The 22,425-nt window shown below is 38.0% G+C and overlaps 1 protein-coding gene across 1 annotated transcript in view; it reads left to right on the top strand.

Annotated features, from left to right (window-relative positions):
* Positions 1 to 22,425, top strand: part of DNAJC24 (DnaJ heat shock protein family (Hsp40) member C24) — a 34,664-nt gene that overhangs the window by 3,454 nt on the left and 8,785 nt on the right. The window contains exon 3 of the mRNA XM_005530275.3: positions 19,522 to 19,660. Within this exon, the coding sequence (XP_005530332.2) occupies positions 19,522 to 19,660 (139 nt within the window). The remainder of the gene's footprint in view (positions 1 to 19,521; positions 19,661 to 22,425) is intronic.

Raw genomic sequence — 22,425 nt, 5'->3', positions numbered from 1 at the left:
ATGGTGCTAAGGAGACCACAATGTTTTTTATTTATCTTTTATTTACCCCATGGGCTGTAGGAGAGACTGGAGTGCACAGCACATATCTAATCTTAGTTACAGTGGGAAAGTGCCTCAGTTGTTGTTGAGCTGAGAGGTCCCATGGGTGGAAAAATTACAAGACTTTCCTGAAAGTCTGCCATGGCATGTTAACACAGGAATGTTCTCTGTGATTCTGGGGTTCATGAGCTGTGAACTTTCAAATACTTGATATGTAAGGGGAGTGTTGCTGAATGTTGGTTTTATCCTGATCCACTGTTGATTGTTAGTGAGAAGTACAGCACTGGCTGGACCTGCTGTGTTACCTTTCGTGTCCTTTCAGATGAAGTCACTCTCTTGCTCCCCAGGCTGGTCTGTGGAGCTTGTGGTAACTTCTCCAAGTGCCCAGGTGCTCCTTGGGTTCTCTGATGGAGGTGGTACAAGTGGCACTGCCATTGCCCAGGGCAGGGGACAGGGCTGCTTGCAGCTGCATGCAGCTTTTTAGAAGCTGGAATAGCAGATGAACACAACCATGTATTGCTTCTCAAAAGATTTCATGTGAAATTTTATGGTCTGTACAAAATGTTTTCTGATTTTTATATAGCTGCAGAAGTTAATCTCCTGAAGAATTATGCTGTGCTAATAGCCCTAGAGTCCAAAGGTTTGTAAAAGCAACTTGCATGTTGGATACCAGGTGCAGTTAATATGACATTGATTCTGTAATCATGAATATTCTGATCATATGTGTTCTTTAGCATCAAACAGAATAGATGGTGAAATTTATTTTTAAACATAACTCTGTTGTTAAAATAAAAATGGCAAATCTGAGTCCAAGTCTTTTTCAAGTGATCCCCAATGCTTCATGTTGAGCATTTGCTTTTTGCCATCTGCTATTTTCTGTATTTGTCAACACATGTATGCTTAGCATCTTGAAGGAACAGGCAGCTGTAAAATTTCCAAAGCTAAAAAGAGTTGGAGATCTTGCCATATGTCATCCAAAAGATAACTATATTTGCAGTTAAATCTCAGGATTGACCTTAATAATATGAAGTAGTACACAATTAAAAGTGATTGAATTGTAAGAATGACTTCATCAGGGCAAATTCGCTTAAAACTGATGAATTTTTAAAACCAACCCCCTTTTTTATTAATTCTAACAAACTGAGGATGGAAAAGGTTAATAACCCAGAACAAAACTGTACATAGACACCCTATTAGAGTGAATATATTTTTCTTTACTGTGCTTAATTTTTTCATTTAGTCATGTCACAACATGTATGCAGGTGAATTATTATTTTACTAGAGATAATATCAGTTCAGTCCTGAAGTATAGTATTAATTTGATACAGAAAATGAGTTTGGGCTAAAAATAGGCATTTTTTTTCCTGCCACACCTTCTAATTATATAAACATCTTATAAAATTTCATTGAGACTTAAAAGTGTTTTTTAAAAATTCTTCTGTACTTAGATGACTCTTGATACCTGGATCATCTTGACACTCTATTACTGATGACAGACTTTGGAGCACAAGATGCATTGGCATTGTCAATCCTATAAAAAGTTTATTTTTAAAAGAAAATAAAACTTCTGTGTATGCAGGCTCTTAACCTGGCACAAAGCTCCAGCCAGTAATTCTGAAAGGAGAAAAAATGCAAGTGAGTGCTTTGAAACCAGCAGAGTTCAATGCAAAGATTCCTTGGCTGCTCTTACAAACTTATGCTAAAGTGCTTTGTGAAGCACAGAAGAATCCAGAAAATTCTGAGCATTAATGTCTTGTTGAAGTGGTAGGTCCTTAATCTTCTGTCTTTGGAACATGCTGGTGGATTTGAGATATTTGGGATGCACACAGCCTTTTATCCACATGATAGTTTCAACGAGGTGATTTCTTAAATGGGTAAATGGGGTTTGTGCTCCATGCTTGGTTTTTTAAGGAATCCATTCAGCTTCTAGGAAGGACAGTGCTTCCATTTCTAAATGTGTATAAAATCAACAGAAGATAAAATTAGAGCAACAGAAATAGGACATTCAAAGGACGCCCCCCCCAACCCCCCATCTTATTTTTGGCACAATTTTTGCATTTGCTTTTGGTCTAGCACTTTGTGGTCAAAGAATAAGTTATCAGATTGTTTTTGAATTTTTATGTAGCTGCTTTATATCTGAAAACTGCTTTTCACCAGGAACAAAGTCACCAAACACATAAGCTTTGTCTAGCTGAAAATCAGGTGTCTGTTCCTGTTGATGCTGATGATATTATAGGATACCTTTCAACTGGAAAAAAATTATTGTGCAGGAAAATTATATGCTGCTGTTACAATGTGTGCCCTAATCTTAAAGAAAATCCATGTAATTTGAGCAGACAGTATGCAAGAAGCTCTTATTTTTAATAGGGTAAGGAAATAAAATGTACCACTTAACACAGAGTGTTACAAAGATTATATTTTTTATCAAAAGGGGTGGTGTGTGTGTATATAAATACAAAGTGTTAAGGTGCTCACTTGATCTGTTTGAAAGAGTAGAAGATGCAAGCAGAGCATCAGGTGTAGGTGAGAATGACTCTCAGCAACAGTAAATAAGGAAATTAATAGAAATTTAATGAGGCAAAATTACTGCAAGAAGAGATTATTCCATGGAGTGTGTTTAAAGGAAAGACATAGGACTTTCTGGAGAGCAAAGAATCTGTTACCAGATTTATGTACATATCTAAATTCTGCAGTCACGAGAAATGCAGAGGGTGTCATATATGTAAAGAGCTGCTTGCATGATCATTCTTTTAAAGCTTATTGCAAGGTAAATTCAGTATTACTCCTGAAAGGACCTGCCTACTGAGAAACTTCATGCTAAATTTGAGAATTTGGATCTTAAATATGAGAACACTTTGAGTTTTGTATTGAAAGTCTCATAATAATGCTTTTCATGAGAATCAGGCAGTGTATGTACTCCTTTCTCAATAGCCTTGGCTGGGTTTTGGTTTTGTTTTTTTTTTTTTTTTGTTTGAATAGCAGCACACTTGTTACAGGTATTTAACAGATTATTGTGCTTAGCTAATTCTAACTTCACCTAACTGGTAGAAAATTGATTTGTAATTTGACAATATAAACAGAGCAAGTTCAGTGCAGCCTGGCTGGAGCTTGACTGGAGTTAATCTAATAGCTGCAGAGAGAAAGATAAGCCATCAAGTTTAATAATAAGGACTATTGTTTTATTGCTCAGGGTAGATTTACTTTGAGCTGTTCTTTACATATGATTTACTAATTGCCACTTGAATAAAAAGAAGGGGGCATATTTTCAAGTTGTGACTTGAGAAATTGATTACTTGCCTGGGTAGCACCAAGTGAAATTTGGTGTTAGAGAAGTCACTAATTCAAACAGGTCGTGATTGTGCAGCTGCTGCTGTTTAAACTATGAGTTGTGTAGTTTATTCACCTGACTTTGGAGTTAGCTTTTGTTAGGTTTGCATTGTAATGTGTAATGACTTTTTAAAGATACAGGTAAATTTTAACGAGTGGATGGGATGGGAATGTCCCTACAGAAGTTGTTTTATCTTTAACTTACATAGAATATGAGAACCTGTAACATCACAATATAATCCAGCAAGTAAGTAGTGCATTGCTTATCCAGGTAGTTCAGCCAGTTGTGAAAGTAATGTTAGTTTCAAAAATTATTTCTAAATTTAATCTGTTTACTTAGAGGGTTATTGTCCACAGTTCATTTGTTATAATGAACAGCTTCTGGTTCCTCATCCTCTGTACGTTTATGGCTCATCCATAACAGAATGGGCACCAAGCAGTTAAAATGGCAGATCTGTGCTTGGACTTTTATGTCATTTGTGCTCTGCAGAGGAATCTGATGCCTCTCTTGAACGCTTTGTGCCCTGGTTATGTAAGTTATTCAGTATAACAATGTATTTTTAAAAGGATCGGTACTGTTGTTTGGTAGGCTTTTTGCGAAAGGTGTTCAGTATTCACAAATATTCACTGTGTCCCGAGTCAGTATAAAATTAAAATTCTGATCAAAAAGAGAATCTTTAATAGCTTATTCAATGCCTTAAAGGCATTCCTTTAATATTTGCAACTGTTCTCCCAGCATTTTGAAGACATATTTAAGTCGTTTTATATTGTGCAGTGTATCTAATTTCCAACATGAGATGTTTGAGATAAAAATCATATAGCAGAATATATGAATTGAAGCATGAAGAAGGAAGCTACAAAGACCAGCTTAAAGCTTTCACATCATATATGTTCTGTTTGATCTGATGTTTGAACAGCCACAGTCAAGAGTACCTTGAGCTGTTCTGCATTTCCAAATCAGACTATGCATTCAGGTGTCTACTTCAGAAATTTTAAGCACTAGCTAGATCATTTATTTAAAGAAGCTGTAAGTCCAGAACAATGGTCTGAAGGGTAGTAAAAGTTTGGGGTAGAATCAATCATCTTGGAATGGCTGTGTTTTTATAAGGATCTATTATTGCTGTTAAATGGAATTGACCGTGTTTGTGTTGAATCTGAAACACTTATTACATTTTTTCAAATATTATGATATTTGATATCATGTGATAAATTAACCTGTAAAATTCATTGTTGGGTTTTTTTATTATTTAAAATAATAGTCTGTGTTGAATTTTGTCTTCTGATTGAAATACATAATAAAATTATTACAGAAAGTTTTTAAAGCAACACATTCTTCTTTTCCTTCATCTTTTCACACTTTAAGTCAGAAAATCCCCATCTGAATAACTGTCCCACCTTCCATCTTTTCCTTGCCTCACTGCATCACAAATGCTTCCTCATCTCCCATTGAGCTCAAATGTGCAGCAGACATGATTTCATTTGAGCTGATTTAATGCAGAAGTGAATTCATGTACCTGAAGGCTTGGCTTGTAGTTTATTGGTATAGAAAAAAAGTTCAACTTGTTGTACTCTGCCAGTCATTTGGATAAACTCTTTGTCACTTGATTTTCAGTACATTAAAAGTGATGTTTCAAGGCTGAAAAATCAGTAGTCAGCTATTGACTGACTGTTAAACTTGACCCTTCATTGTTATTCCTAATATAAATTACCAATAATGAAAAAGTCTGTTTTGTTTGGATTTATGACCTAAGAATGTCCATAGTCCAAGAAGGTAAAGATGAATGAGTTTGCTGAGCAGCATCTTAGCTAAACATTTTTCTTTCCTTGACAGAACATTAGATTGTGACTAATGAGGTGTTTGAGGAGAGGCTGAACAAGGGCTGTTCGTTTAAGAGGTTCTTGCCTTCTGTCAGAGCAATCCAGGATTGGCTCCGACTGCTGCAGAGGAGCAGTGCCAAGGATGGGCTTGGGAGGATTCTCCCAGTGAAACTCTGGCTCCTGGAAGTGTTGCTGTTGAAACTCAAGGGAGGAAAACCTTGGGTTCTTCCTTTACAGTTGCTGACCTGTGCTAAGTTTTAACTTTACCTTTCCATCTCCTTCTCTTGAATATTTATTCCTTTCTAAAATGAGGCAGTTCTGTAAAGGCTAAGACTGCCTAAACAGAGTCTTATTAAATATCAGTGTCCCAAAGCTCAGTGGTGAATTCTGGTAAGTGAGCAGAATATTATCTGGATGTGTGATTTCCTGGAGTCCCCCTCAAAGTGTGTCCCTTTGGTGTTGTGAGGACACACTGCCAAAGTTGTTTCCTTGGTGCAAATGGAGAAATTTGCCAACCACATCAAACATCACATCAGAAGTTAAATGAACACCAAACTAGATCAGCCCAGATAGGAACACATCCTTCAAGCCTATGAATAAATGCAAAACAAACTAATTTCTAAGCGTGTGGGATTCCACAGATTATGTTTGGATTTGTTTTATCACTGTGGCTATGAATTCTTGAAATAATGCTGTTTTATTCATTGTTGTTATTGTTAAGGTTTTTTTCTCTTTTGTTTTGGGTTGTTTTTTATGGGGTTTTGCCTGTTTGGTTTTTTAATGCTGGTTTTCACAACTGAGTAAAATCTTATAATGAGTTAATAGGTAGCTTTTTATGTCCATTTTAAAAGTTATAGTTCAACAAGGGCCAGACCTGTTATTTTGAGATTTCAAATGGCTTCAAACACTGTAGTGATTCTATATTGCTCTCAGAGATGGGGAAAGCCAAAAGAAATAGTTTCAAGAAAACAAAAAATTAAAACCACTTGTTATGCAAGTGTTGGAGTTATGTTTGCTAATAATTAATTTTTTCACAGTCCTGTATTCTTCAAGGCCTGCTTTCCTTCTGCAGCTGAAGTGCCTCAGGGACTTTGATTATTTTACAAATATTATTTTAAATCTGTCCTCTTAAAGCTGTGGGGCTGTTTTCATGTATTCCAGATGAACTGGAAAATGAATGTGACTGGGGCAGGGAGGCAGCACAGAAAATTGTGCTTTGTGCTCAGCAGCTCTTAGGAAGTTGTGGGTATCAAAGTACTTGACTTTGCCTGCAGAAGGGTTTTCCTCTTGCAAGTCCCAGTGCCAGCTGAAGGCTCCTGCCCCAAACTGCCTGTCCCTGCCCTTCTGCCAGATGTTACTGAGCCAGGAAAGAGCATCCTGTGGGTTTTCCTTCAAGCACTACTGTTCATGTCATCTGGAAAGGTTCCTCCCCGTTCTTTCAGTAGTTTAAGCTACTCTGCTTGGTTTGGTTTTCTGGAGGAGTGATTTTTGTTTGTTTGTTTGTTTATTTGTTTGTTTGTTTGGGTTTTTTTCCTGTAATAGAATAGAGGACTCAGGAGTCTGCTTTCACATGAAAGTAGCATTTGCCTAAACTGTTTTCCTAACCTTTTGTTTGTCTGGAATTATTATATGTCTAGGGCCACAATAATCTATGCCTAAAAAACAGAGCATTGCTCAGTGTGACATTTTTAGTGTAAATTGTGAGCATAGGAGCCAGAAATTTAGAAAAAAATTAAAATTCTCTTTCTATTTTTACCTTTATACTACTATAAATTTAAGTGGTTTTTTTCCCCCTTCATTCCTTTGCTAGCTTTTGATGGATTTTCTGTTGTTTTTTCTTCTCCTGCTGTATAGTGGAGTTTTCAAAGGGCTTTTTGAAGTACCTCCTGAGGCTCTTGGGTCACTCTTCATAGGAAAGCAAGGAACCAAGGAAAGGCAAGAAAATAAGAGTGTGTTTCTAAAAATGTACTTGTTGGTAACCATAGCTTCTGGTTTTTTCTCCTCATTTTCATACCTTCATTAGTCAAAGAATTGTTTTCTTCTGTTTATACAACAACACTTTATATTCTTTTCCATCAATAGAAACCGAAACATTTACACTTGATTTTTCAGCAGGGCTCTAAAGTAGTGGATTAGTGGAGTGTTGCCTTGGACAAAGAGGGGAGCCACTGTCACCAGTTAAAACCAGTAAAGAGTGAGCAAGTTAAAAGTAGCAGGGTGATGCTATAGTACCATGATAAAAGCAATTGCATTTTAAGTATGTTTAAGCAAGATTCCTTTAAAAAAAAGAAACCCAACACAGAAATTAATGAGTTTATGACAGTGTAATTTAGTCTGTGGGGTTTTTTAATTGCACTTTGAGGACTCCAGTAATTTTCAAGAATTTGCTGCACTGGATTGATAGTCCCATCCTATGTTTTTTATTGTGCAGCTGTCAGTGAACACCCATTTTGTGTTCTGCATACCTGTTACACATTCCTGTGTACATTTAATCCTAACTTTTTTTTTTTTTTAATTCTGGCTGAATTTAAAAGAAAGCAGTTTGTCTGTGGGTGTTTTCTTTCAAAATTATCCACAGGGTAATGTATAACTAAAAGGAAAATTCACTTTTCCTCCAAGGTGCTGTCTTAAGGATGTTTTGCTGCTAGTACTTGAGTCACAAGTACTTCCACAGTGTTATCTGAAATATTTCTGTTCTGGTGGATTTTATTTGTCTCATAAGACAAATAAAATAATAAGGCAAAGATAAAAATGTGCTGTGCTTGATGTTGGGTATGGCAGTGGTTATTTCTGGCCAGAAGGTTATGGCAAAGATAAATAATGTGTATAAAACATGCAAGCAGTGGAATATTGTGTGGAAAGATTGATACTTGCACAATAGTTTCGGTCATGGCAGATTATGAGAAGAAAGGGGCAAAACTGGACACAATTTTCACCAGCTAATTGATCAATGAGCAATGTTAGAAAAAAAGTCGTAGAATGGATAAATGCTAAGAGAAGAGAAGGAAAATGAAATGGTCATCTTTTATTTTTTCCACAAATTAGGAGCATTTCCCATGAGAAAGAATCATCTTGGAGATGGGCAGTGCAGGCTGTAATTAGTGTCAAGGCTGATAACAAGATCAGGTAGGGCAAGGCTAAAGTTGTTAAAAAGCTTAAAAGGTTGTTTGTGTTTGGGGGAAGAAAAGGAGAAGAGATGGATTGTAGTAATGAATCAAGTAGATAAATTCCTTGCTCTTTTGTCCAGCTGTCTTTGGACAGACATCCTCTGGGGAAGTTTAAATCTCTATATGAAAAGAGTGAATGTCACAAGGAACTCCTCACTTTCTGTTTCTCCTCTTTGCAAGTGGGAGAAGCAGGCTCCTTGCATGTTCTCTGCTAACTTCTGCCAATTCACTGAGCACGTTGAAAAGACTGACTGTGGACTAGGAAGGCGAGTTTAAGACCTGGCATCATCCTTTTCACAGAAGTGAACAAGTTGCACGTTTTGCAGCATCAGTGAAAAAAGCACCTTCAAAGTAATCTTGTTTTGTGCTGTTTTAAGATAAGAGCACTCCCCTCTATTTTTTTCTTCCTTTTTTATTTCTTTTTTTTTCCATTTCCTTTGCAAACACTTGTCACACAGAGCTTTTCAGTACTGAATTGTGCTGCTTCAGAGGGGACAGCTTACAAAACACAAACGAGTGTGGACCTGGTGAACACCCTCGCTTCTCACTGCAAATCTCCAAAAACGCACGTGGTGCACCCTTGGCGTTCCTACATCCATCTTTCCCATCCCAGTATCCGTGTACAAGAAAGGATGCGATCCCAGCAGTTCTCTTTAGGAAGACTGTAGGGGATGAAATGTGAAGCAAATATTTGGGGAGAACACTAAACTTTGTGTCTCGCTGTGGCCCCGTTGCTGGTGTAGTGCAGAGGAACAATGCCACGCTCTGCTGTGTCCTGCTAAGCATTAGGTGGCAGTAGCGTGTTGTATTTGGCAGCTGCTTTGTCGTTGGGTTTTTATCTTTGGTGTCTCCGGTGCAGTTTCAGAAATGGAGAAAACACGTGTTTTATTTTTATAAAATGCTGATTTATGTTTGCTTTGGCTGTGGGAGTGTAAGGGCAGCTGTTTGGAGTCCCGTGTGCATAGGTGGGATTATTGTGCTGTACTGTGTGTGCACTGTCCATGACTTATTTTCTGCTCTGTAGTACCTAACAGTGATAGCATTAACCACACATATCCTGATGATAAATATGCTGTTAATGGCCAAGTGAGTTTAGTTCTGCAGCCCTTACTTTTTCATAAGCTGTTAAAATATATATGTATATATCATATATATAGAGATAGATTGATGTATATCTCTGTAGTATAGCTTGTTAGATCAAGTAGGTTTGGGGCTTTTTTTTCTTGCTTTTAGTCTTTATTCTTGGATAAAAAACAATCTTAGGCTCAAGAGAAAGTTGGTAGGAACATAATCAACCTTTCAAGCACAGTGGTGTTATTGTCATTCCAGGTCTTGGACAAATGCAGTTACCTTGTGACTCTTTTGGGAGGGTGCTTTTTCCCTTCATCCTTGTTTCTCCCAGATAAAGGATTTCAAGGGTTTCAGAAATGTGTTGCATTGTAGTAATTGGGCAGGATGATCAATTAATGGAAGAAGAGCAAGAAAGTGTTGACAGAACATGCTACCTAATTAGTACCTGATGGACCATGTAGGCCACAGAGCCCAGACTGTGATGTTGCCTCAGGGTGGCAACTATACAAGACCTTTATATGCAAAATAGGCCTTTGGAAAAACCAGGGAAGGAAGTCTTCACTGCTGAAATATTTCACTTTCCACTGCAGCCTTGGGGGCAACTTCATACTTCACAGAAGGAGCACATATCAAAATTATCAACCCTGTGTTTTATACACATCTTGCTCTGAAGTCATGTAGCCTTTGGTTTGCTCAGGTATTTTTTAATGGAAAAGCTGATCTACAAATAGGTGTTTTGTTCTTTTTTTTAAATAAAATTGTATAGTAAGAGAGAAATACTAGGGCAGTAAGATTTCCTGATGGCTCCTGTGATAAAATGGCAAGCAAAAGGATTCTAAATGAAGAGCAGCCAGCACCACAGTGCTTGAGGGTTCCACCCCAACTGGTGTTCGATTACACAGCAGTGCTCAAGAGTTTTTCAGGTGAAACTTAAGTCATTCTGAATTGAAAAGCACTTTGAATCTAGGAGGGTAGGATGCCAGAATTATTTAGTTACTGGTAATTAATGGATTTTTTTTCCATTCATTTGTATAAATATATTGGTAATTAATTCACTTTCTTCATTCAAAAGTTCTTCCTGCAGTGACAGAAGTTCAGTGTTTACATGGTTAAATAAAAGATTTTTTAAAAACTAACTCATTTTCTCTTGCAGTTTAAACTTCTTTGTTTTACTAAGATAAACATCTTCCTGTTTCAGAATACCATTATTGTGTAAATAATCTCTCTTTTATTTGTGTATAAAATAGTGTATTTTTTTACCCTGTCCTAATTTTATAAGTTCAGCTGGTGAAGTTGGAAAATAGCTTCTTACTGTGACCTTTCAGTGAGTGCCACAGGGTGGGGGCCAAGTGCATATTTGTCACTTTTTTCCTTGATTGTCACAGCTGGCTAAAACGTGCTTTTCTTAAATTTCATTAGCCAAAAGTTCAAATTCCAGTTTAATAAAATGGATAATTTGGCCTGTGTTCTGATTTAAAAGCCATTCCAGAATGGATTGTGCGAGAAAAACAGTTGGGCTCTAGAGCACAGCAGCCTGTGTGTGTATCCTGCCCACAAGCAGAGCAAATGCTCATTTGGAGGAGTTGTGCTTGGGTGCTCAGCTATGGCTGACACATGCATGGCAAAGGTAATACCAGATCTGGGTGTTCATTCTGTTACAGGCTGATGGGGATTTGCAGCTGAAAGTGTTCAGGATGATGATGGAGGTAAAAATTAGCCAAAGTGATAACTTTAAATGTAATTACAGAGCTCTCGGAGTGTCGTAATTGCATTATATGGTTCCTTTTCTGTGTCCAGCAGGGAGACTGCTCAGCTTTGCATTTTGGTGCTTTATCAGCTGGTCTGGAACTTTAAAGACATGCTGCATAATTTGAAAATATTGCTACAAGCCCTGTAATGACAGTTCAGAACTGGAAATGTGCAGTTTTGCCAGGGTGTGGGGTGATGAGGGGAACCCACTTTCCTACACTGTGTTTAGCTTAGCTGATAGTGTTTCAAATGCAGAAGTTTAATATCTTGGATAGCTTTAAACATAAATTTATTGAGCCCTGAGACCAATAGAAGCAGAATTACTTGTTCATGATGGCTGGGGCCTGGATCAGCCACGCTTTGAACTGTCTGAGGACAGAGATTTCAGGGTGGGTACGCTGCATAAAAACCCAAAGTCAGTCTGAACTTCACAGTGGAGGGAGGGTTTTCCCACAAGCTCTCACACTGATCTCTCCTGCTCACAGTCTGCAGCAAGAGACCCTCTGATAAGCACTTCTGGATCAAAACAACAAAACTATCTCCAATTGTAATTTCAGAAAGAGGCAAAATGCTGCACTTAATTGTCCAGACTTGATGCCAAAGCTATGGGAAGATGAAGACTGAACACAGTCTTTTTGTGAAGAGAGAGAAAAAAACTGAATACAAAGAGAGTGTCAGCCTACCATAATATTTTGATTTTTGAAATTATTTTAAATAATTGTTGATTTCTGAGATATTTATAGATGTGGCTTAAATACTGTGGTCATATGGCCAGATTGAGAGATTTTGTTTTAGGAATTGTAATAGCTTTCTTACAAAAATGTGTCCTCATGGGCTGTAAATAACTAGAGAAATAGATGCAATTATATGACCCAATCCAGCCCTTGTTTAGCAGTTAATTTCTCCAGTTTTCTATGAGCATTTGTTCCGACCTACACAGATTTGGTTGTTGGTTTAAATCTAGCCAAGACTGGTGGTGTCTTAATTGCTACCACAGAGCAACCATTTGGCCTGTGTGAGATGAATGTTGTCAAGGTACCTTCTGCAAGGCGGACATTCATCCACTGGGAATGTATCAAGAAAGTTTTCATTAATTGGTCCCTTTGTTGGCATTTGTGGCAGAGCAGCCAAAAACTGAGTATGAACAGACACTATGTCAGGGGGTGAGATTTATTGGCAAGTCTCAGTAAAAACTGGTATTTACTACATATATTGTAAGCAAGGGCAGAGGAGTTTCCTCCTAAGAGCAGCCTGGCATTAAATTTACTGAGGTTTTTGTTTTGTTTTTTTAAGGCAGGGAAATATAGCAGGAATTCATACTCAACCAGAAGTTAAATAGGAAATAGCCAGTTAATATTTTTCTTCGCCATGTTGACTGTCTTGCAGTTTCTTTTTAATGTGAAGTGAAGTGTTATGATGGGCTCTGTAATGTACAGACAGATTTGCGTGGCCCTATGGATGTGTCAGATGAGAACACTTGACAGTTTTTGTCCTGACTTCATTTGCTTAACCTGTAGATAATGACAATTACAGTTGTTAATGTATACACATAGAATAAAGCAGGACAAATGTTTTTCAACATAGCTCCCAATTTTGATATTTTTATGTTCACATTAATTGCTGCATTTTGATCTTGTTGCTTTATTAAAAGGATGCACTTCATTGTATTGCAAAGGACATAATGATTTGTGCATTTTGTCTAAGTGCAGCATGATTGTTTAATTTTGTACAGAGTAAGGCTGTTTGCATGACACTTTCTGTTCTGCTTGCTTAAGCCCATTTGAACTTACTTTTTTAAGCCATAATGTGCCATAAATAAAATAACAGTTTGGACTTTCTACTGTGAGGGAGAGTTCTGATTCTGAATTTTGAATATATTGCCTGTTCGATATTGAGCTTTGATAAAGGAATAAATAGATTGAACCGCCTAATACTGATAATGTGATGCAAAATTGCTTGGTATTAATCTGTGCAGTTCCCATAAGGAGTCAAAGTTTCATCCTCTTGAATTCCCAGCCATGAGTCTGTCCATGTAGTTGGAAGATTTTGGGTTTCTCTCTTCATCCAGCTGATTCCAGTGTTTCCCCTGTCCTCATTCTCTGCTCCGAGCAGCAGTGTCCAGCTCGCTCCTGCCAGGACAGGGCTGGCAGTGCTGTGTCCTGCTCCCATCCCACACTATCCCCTGCTTTTCCAGGGCCTCTTCCACTTGTGCCATGTTAGTCCATCCAACCCTTTCGTGGCTTGGATCTCTTTTGTTTGCAGTTTTAATTTAAAAATGTACCTGCACCAGATATGAAATGTTCTCTTTGTCAAGTTTGGATTGAATTTCTCTTCCCTGACCCTTATTGAGTGTCTTTCATCACTGCTTATTTTTTAATATAAATACTCATCTTTGTACACATTCTACAAGGTGTTGTAGTGTAGCTTGTTAAAATTGTTTTTTTTAAAACAGGTAATTCGTAGTTGGGTGGAAATCATACTTCTCCTTGCACTCCATGGATAAAATAATGCCTATAAAAATACTGTAGCTGCTATTATATGCCTAAAATGGAGAAAGGGATAAAGATGCTGAGATGCTGAGTTAATTTGAGATGTTAATATTCTATCATTTGCTCTTTAATTTAAAGGTCAGGTTTAGTCATTAGATTTAAGTTCTTTCAAACTTAAAAATACTTTGTGCATCTGAGTAATCCCCTGGTAAAATCCTACTACTCAATTTACTCGGGGCACATCTCCAGCTTTAAATATATCCCTTATTCAAATATAGACACACATCCCTATGGAAATAAAGCAGGAATTCAAGACTTGTCTAAACTTGTCAGTTCAATTTAGCAAGGTGATTCCATGAGACTGCAGATGATTTCAGAGTTAAAAATCTTTAATAAATCAGGTAGTTTAGAAATTTCCTGTGCTGTGTTGATTTACTAACTACTTAATGGCTACTTTGACTCATGATAGTAAGTCCAGAATAATTTAACTTGAATTTTTAAGCTCTGATGGTTTCATCATTGTTCCATGCCTGTCATTACTTTTGAATTTTAGAACCTTAACAGTGGTTTCTCCTATGGGGAAAAAAAATCTTAATGGTGCATAATAAAAAATTTAAAATCTGAAAATACTTTTCCAAATTAATCATCTCAGAAGTGACGATCAAGAATTCAATGCAGCTGCATTTAATTCATCCTTTTTATATTACTTTTTATTTTCTGCTGAAGATTTCTGCAAAAGCTTGACAACTTTGGGGGAAATGTTGGGAAGTAGGGAAGACAAATCTGTAGAAGATAGAGAGCACTCCTTAGTTTGATCCAGGAAAAAAAATTAGAACTGATTTCTCTTAAGTTTCCTCAGTCAGAAAAAAACAAGTTTACATTTTAAGTGGCTTACTTAAAAGCTATGTAGTTTCAGCTGGGAGGAGTTTTTTACAGTTATCTGTGAAAACACACAGTAGTAGATCAAATAATTTTTTCATAAGTGAAATGAAAAATTGGAAGCAGTAGTAGTTTTCCTAGAAAATGAAACCTCTTGGTTTGAGGTATGGAATTAGGGATGTGGTACATCTTTTGTTTTTGGAGTGAATACCCTTCATACACAAGGCAAAATAGCTATAGTAATTGTATTAATTACTAAATGAGAAGGGATAAATTCCAAAATTTTTAAACCTTTTCTAAATAATCAGCCTTTTCAATCTGGAAAATTTCAATTCATGTGGAAAAGAGCTGTGAGTAGAAGTTTGACCATATTAAGTGGTTTAGTTGTCTTATATTCCACAGTTTAGGAGGAGATTACAAATATAGTGTAAAACTCAGGTCTGTAGTGTTTCACCCCTCCCACTGAGCTGTATTCAGCTGATTCTCACTGGGTGCTGTAAATGTCTTTTGAAAAATTAATTCATGAGCCCCAGTAAGAAATGTACATTACATTGATTTAACTAGAGGGTGTCTGCTTGCTAATTTGAATTTGATTAAACTCAGTCACCCTGTTACATTTATTGCCCAAAGTTCAGGAGCTGGTGGCAGGGTGGGGAGGACCTCGGCGTGGCATCTGCGGTGCTGGAGTTGCTCAGCCAGCTCTCGTGGCTCCTCATCCTGTGGTGTGAGAGCTCTTGAGGTCTGCTGATGTGTTACTGAGATGTAATACCAGTTGTTGACTAAATTGTCACATGAACTACCAGGGATTAAAGTCCAGGGATTGATTCTGCAGTTCTTTAAAAGTGCAGAAGGGTCCAAACTTCACGGAGTGTAAAGTAGGTAGAAATGCAGAGAGTAGCAGTTGAATGTGCTGCAGCACATTCCAAATTCTTAAACAAACCTAACTGTGTGCTACACTGTACAAATAAGAATATCATAAATAAAATAGATGTTGGAACTCAAGGCATTTTCGTAGTCTACACTTGCAGCAACATTAACACCTTTTTTTGAGACAGAAAAGGTCTTTTTATGTGTTTAGTCTTTATTCTGTAGCAGATATCAAAGGCAGCAGATCAGCATAACGAAATACAAATAATTTACCTAAAAAAATTCCATGAAAAATTTCTAACTTTTTGAATATTTGAAAAAAGACTGAGAACTGCAAACTGAACCTGTATCTGTGTTTCAGAGTATGTTTGCTAGGTGATACCTTGTTTCTCACAGTACCCAACCTGCTGAAAAGTACATTCTGATGTATATGAAGAATATGAAGAATAACACAGTAGAATGCAGTTGTTTTATCAAGATATGATAATGATATTGTAATTGAAAAGGGCACAAGGTTATGTTTGTGTTAGCCAGCTTTTCCTGTTGTCCTGCAGTGCCAAACATTTCACCAAGTCTCCAACAGATACTGCTTAAAGTGTGTTTTTCATACGAGCTTTGGACTTCAAGGGTTGTGCTTTTCCAAAATTCTTTTAGCAATTTCAAAAGGTAAAGGAAATGAAACCTTTAAGAAATTGTTTTTGAATTAAATTTTAGACCAAGAACCAAAATCCTCAAGAAATACTAGGACAATGTGACATTTAAGATAAACATCAGGAGAGAGAGCAGGAATATCACATGTATGTTACCAGATGAACTAATACATTTCCAAAATCAATTGGTTTATTTTTTAGCATTCAGATTAACTGAAGGGCATCATATGTTGCAAAGTGATACAAATCCCAGACAGGGAGTCAGCAAGTTTCTGCTAGTACAGCTGAAAAAAGGCAAATCAGGTTGGGCAGGTATCACCAACCTTCATCATTTTCCTTTCCCTCAGCTGGACTTGGGAAAGGATCGTTTACTATTTTTATAAAAGCCTAGAAAATAGTAACACACTAGTAAAAGTTAATTTTGAACACCATTATCAGGATGAGTGCTCAGCAAAAAGTTATTTTTATGAAGTATTGCTGCCTCAAACCGCTGCACACACGCAGCTGAAAGATTTGAATGTATCCAGTAACGAGGCTGAGAAGAGTGCTCAGGTAGGGGATGAATGACATGAACATCACCTGCACAGATCCTGCTGAGTGATATTGCAGGAGACGTGGGGGCTGTGGCAGTGTGAGTAAACCCTTGGCAGTGGGTGCAGGAGGCAGAGATGAGCAGCGGTTCAGCTGGAGCCGAAGGAGGGAGGTCGAGTAGAAAACAGGGCCTGTCTGTTTGCATTACGGGGCCTGGGCAGGCTGCAGCTGAGATTAACCCAGAAATAAGGCTGAATGGGAAAGAGGCGGAGATCACAAACGTCCCTCATATTTCACCTCCTGCAAAACAAAACCACAGCCCTGGCTCTGTTTCTTCAGACAGCTCCTCTGCAGGTTACGCTGGAGAGGGAGCAGGATCTGACACAAGAATCAAGGAGTGAGGGGAGGTCCCAAAAAAGAGTGTGGTTGATTTATGTCTGAGGTATTGACAGAGGCCTTTAGAGTGCTCCCTCTGATCTTTGGTACTTTTGTAAAGTGTCCTCTGTGTCTGAGTGGCTGAACAGTGTCTAAAACAACTGGAGAGAGAACACCTCATTTGCTGTCTTGGAGAGGGAAGAGAAGGATCAAGAGTGGATTTTTACTACAGACAAATTCCTGGATTTTGATTAACAAGCTAGAGAATAGGAAAATAAGTCAGTAAGAGCATAACAATAAGTACATAAATCCTCGAAGTACTTGTATGAATTACATACTTGAGATGAAATGGGGTCACTGGAATAAAAGAATAAGAGGAGTATTAGAGTAAAAGAGCTGATGTTTGAGGATTTTTCTCAGTGTATATGTAGTTTGCTAAAGGCATTAGGTGATAATAGATGGGAAAGGCCAAATGAGGAAGGAGCAAATAGGTTCAGAAGGCATGGAGACCAAAATGGAGAGAAATAGATAAATAGAGATATAGATATAGATGTGTGTTTTAATGAGTAGATCCCCTACAATGGAGTTGATACAAGTTAGATGAAATTGTAGTCTTTCTAACATAAAAATTATGTAAGCTGCAGATACTAAATTTTCCAAATCTATAGGAAAGGAGTTAAGGTCTATGTGATAAACCTGAAAAATAACTCATTTTCTGCATTATTCAAGAAATGAACAAGTAGTGTTTTCTGCATTGATTATTATTTTTCCATAGTACTTTTGTGATGTGTGGCTTCCTGTATTTTGCTGTCTCCTTCCAGTATAGTTCAGGATAATTTTTCAGACAAGGTTTTGGTGCAGCAAAGTGTGACCAGTTTCGTGGGTGTGTTCTCTCAACATTCTTGGCAGGAGAGAAGCCAGTAAGCTTAGCTCTGCTTTGGGTTGGTCAGTAATATTTCTGTGTATTTCTAAGAAACTGATGGGAGAAGGTGTTGTCTTTGTGGCCAAATATCTAGCAGATATTAGTGCAATGACTAAAATTCATTTGGTTTTGTTTGCACCTTAGAATTTTGTCATCTTCAGTTGAGGAGGTAGAAAAGGGATGGATCTTTATGGATCACAACTGTTCTTCAGCCGTATTTTTAGCAAGTTGTAAGATAGTGCTCAGTCTTGAGCGCAGAGGAAACTTCCAAGTGGAACAAAAACAGGATTTTGCATCCAGACCTTGTATGTGAGGTTGGAGGTACATCCACTTGTATATGGAAAAACACCTGTGAAAAAACCTGACTCAAAGCATTTCAGTCACCCATCCCTGCTGTTGTTGTGCAGGGGGTTTGTGTGGGTAACACCCATCAGTGCCAATGACAGATACATCAGTGAGCAAATAGACTCCAGGAGAAGTTCTCCTTTACATTTGGGATTTTATCAACTACACGTTACTAGTATTCTTCTTTTTCCAAAACAGATTATAAACTGAAACAGAGAGATTCATGTAATCAGAAATCTGCTTCAACACTTACAGGACAGGTGTTTCAGTGCCCCAGCTGATGTTGGTATAAGGAGCAGTTAAAGCTGCAGAGTAAGGGAAAACTTGGTCTGTGGCACAGTTATCAGGTGCTAGGCCTGATTATATTGCAACTTTCTCAACTTAAATGCTGTTTCCTGTTGCTCCGTCATGCTTACTGAGCAATTTAAAATATCAGAAAAAAGAGATTACTGGAGATGGGCTAAAGCTACAGGAAGTTGGAGCTTTGAGGGTTCCTTTTCAGTGGACATTGGAACCACTCGAGTCAGAGTGCTCTGCTCAGAACAAATGAGAAAGAAAACGTGTTACCATTTTAATTATTATTGCCTGTTTAGCATGGGATTTCTTGAATAACCATGTCCTTGAATAAACATTTCTTAACTAAAATGACACAATTTTGTAGCCAGTGATCCATGACTTTAAGTATTTGGAAGGGCTATTGATTCACTGAACTGGAAGAAATTAAAGACGTTGAGGCATATTTTCAAAAGTAGAATTACATGTAGTATAAATTATATTTGATCATGTATATTTTATTTACCATTTAAATCATAAAAAATGCTAGTCACATGTAATACAGCATTCAATTTATCTGTAGTAGCTTTAACTAAACACTGGTGGTTGTGTTGAAATCAGCTCTGTGTAGTATCACGAGAGCTGCCAGCACCTCCTCTTGTTCCGGTGTCGTGGTCCCCTGCATGTACCTATTTCTGTTTGTGGTAGTCACTCTCTAGGTAAATTGTCCATAAGGCCAGTGATTCCATCAGCAAATTATCCAGAAAATGCCGTCAGTGCACATGGTGACACTTGTGCCACTGGTGGTTCTTCTGCCATTCCAGTGGGATAATTAAATTGGCAGGTTCCTCTCGTGCCCAGTGTCGTCATCTCCCTTCCTTTGGCTCCTCAGCTTAGACCTTCTCCTTCTCTCTGTCCTCCTAACTGAGTATCAAATGCATTATTGATTGCTCCTCTCCCACCCTCCTCACTTTCACTCCCCCAACCCTTTTTTTTTTTATGTTGTTTTTGATTGGCAGTATCATCCCGACAAACAGGAGGCAGATGTGCCAGCAGGAGAAGCGGAGGAGCGCGTGCAGCGGTTCATCGAAATTGATCAAGCGTGGAAAATTCTAGGGAACGAGGAGACAAAAAAAGAGTATGACCTGCAGCGGCGTGGTAGGTTCCTGCCAAGGAGTGCTGGAGTGGCAGCAGCTCTTTAAAAAAGCAGGGGCTGGGAGTGGTAGTTAGATGGTATTTTAAAACGCTTGTTTAGTGCTGAACTGAATGTTTCTTTCGCTCTTGTCCTACTTTCAAACGTGGCTCCATTATTTATAGCTTGCGCTACACATACATTAGCTGCTGAAAACACAGAATTACTTCCAACAAAACGTTAGGGGGCATTATTCCTGATAGTTTGAATTATTATGGAATTTATACTAATTGCAGACCTTAGTCCTTTTTATTTTACGAAGGTAGCTTCATTAATTGTTCTTAATTTTAAGTTTTATGCTTCGTTTTGTTGCAGTGTTTTAGATGGAAGTAATAATCCATCTGCACCTTTGTGTATGGATTTATAACCAGAATCATTAGGACCCATTCTTTTCCATTGTGGGTGTTGGGTAGTGCTCTTAATTCATCCATAGCCTAAACTAGCCTTTCTAAAGCAGGTTTGTAAATAATATTTCAATATAACATATTAACTAGGCAGCTCTAGCACGCATTCCTTTTTATAGCTCTCAGAAAATAGCTTCTTAAAACAGTGACAGGCTGTTGTGAGAAAGAAAGGGGGGAAATGTAGGTCAGGTCTGTCACACATGGGCTACCATTACATGAAGTGATAGGCTGTCTTTCTGCTCTGGCCTCAGGATAGGAGTCCCTCAGCCTTCCATTAGAACCTTCAATAAATGTATATCCACCCTACATGTTAATGGGGGGAGTCAATAATAGTGGCTTGCCCGTGGGGAAAACACTCGGTCGCACTCTGCAGCAACACACTGGGGCCCGGCATTGACGTGGAGCCACCACCAGTGCGGAATGTGCTGATAAAAGCCCACTGTCTGTGCAGCTTGTTATTGAATTCCCTGCCATTGTACGTTGGCACACCATCAGACCTTGCTCCCTCGTGCTGATTTTTAACTCCCCTGCCGCCGCCGGTGCCACAAGTTGGAGAGACAAAGGCGTAGTCGCTGTGGCACACAGGCATCACTGAGGGATAAAGAGGGTGATGGAGAGCTGGAGATACACAGGGTGAATTCTCCAGTTAAATAACCTTGTGTTTCAGACTTTGGGAGGAGAGGGGGAGGGGTGAAAACAGAGTTGTTGAATAAATATTTTAGAAGAATCGAAAAGATTGGATCTTGTTCTATTTGTAATGTAAACAGTATTAAGATCAGACTTAAATAAATTTTTCATCTCAAAGTTATTTTTTAAATGCCTGAAGGTGATGTCAGAACAGGAATTTCTGCTGCCCAGTGCTCTCATGCTGTTGTACTTTCACCATTGTAATATTGGTTGTGCCTTCTCTTCTCACAAATTCTATGTGCAGAGGAAAAAGGAAATACTAGAGGTTGAGTTGGGAACCTTCTCAGTATTTGGTGAGTTTTACCTAAAGTTTAAACTCAGACTATGAAGTTCTGTTTTTCCTGGATCAGTTTAATCCACTGGAGTAGAGAGCTACATCAAAATTTTGTTTTCCCTTGGGATTTAAGGACATTGCTACAAATTAGTTTTGGTCATAAATTGAAGATTATCTGTATTTTCTGAGATTCTTTTGCATCGAGATGAGTTCTTCAAAAAGCCATCTCAAGATTCTGTATAAAAGACTTGTTAAATAGAGAAATCAGATTGTACCTGCATTTAGGCAGGTGTTTGTTAGTGGGATGTGATGGGACATTCTGTTTTAGCACAGAGGGTGCCATTCCCAGGCCCCCCCGTGTTTCAGACTGAGCCACACCTAACACACATGTGCAATGCTTGCTGCATTCTTTCCAGCATGTTCCCTGGCAGCAAAATGATGGGGAAATAAATTCTAGTTCTTTGAATGCCTGTCAAGCTGCTTCTGAAGTCATGATTCTAGGCAAATTCGTAGACACTGCCATAAAAGCTCAGAGAAACAAAGGGATTGAGACAGCAGCTAAGGGGAATAGTGATGAGAGAGAGAATACAGCAAGTTAGGAAGATGCAAAGGAAGGCCAGGAAGCAGGATCTGAAGGATGCCAGTGTGTGTGTGGGGCTGCCCATCAGCAGGAAGCCCTTTGCACTGCACTCATTTCCCCATTTCACAGATTGTTTATTTCTGTGTACCTTCTTGTCTTACACTAACTAAATCTTAATTACTTGGCTCAGAAATTCAGTAGCCAGAGAAGGTCCAAGGAGATGAAATTCTGTGGGGCTCTATGGTTTTAATTTTCTGTTTGAATTGTTGAGAATAACAAGTGAATGTGGTTTTATATCTTAATACTGCTTTTCTCTGAAGTTTTCCCAATAATCTAATTTTTTTTGTGCCTTCAGGCCATAGCATTAAAGGGGAAGGGACAAACCACAGACTGTTCAGAGGTTAGGCTAAATACTTATCCAACTTTTTCTGATCTGGAAATCTTATAAGAACTGTCTTTTTTTATGTTTTCTGATTTTTTTTTTCCAATTCATTGTTTTGTCATAAAAGAATACCTTTTTATGATGGTGAATATTTTGCTTACAGTCCCTGTGAAAAATTTGAGGGATGGGAACAAAAAATCTGCATAACAATTTACCTATAAAGAATGGACTTGGCTTTTTTTGTCAATAGATTTTTTTCTTAGATTTTTCCATTCTTTGTTTGATATCTCATTTAAAAAAAGATGAATATGCAATTAAAATCAAGCTTGACTCTGATAATTACCAAAAGTTTTTAGTGTGGATGAAACCTGTTTCACATTTTTCATGTTAGAAATCATCTGAAC

This window comes from Pseudopodoces humilis, chromosome 7, assembly GCF_049639895.1.
Source record: "Pseudopodoces humilis isolate 2021_Gansu_Grassland_sample_001 chromosome 7, ASM4963989v1, whole genome shotgun sequence".
In the NCBI taxonomy this organism is placed as follows: Eukaryota; Metazoa; Chordata; class Aves; order Passeriformes; family Paridae; genus Pseudopodoces; species Pseudopodoces humilis.
This window is presented reverse-complemented; position numbering and strand designations above follow the sequence as displayed.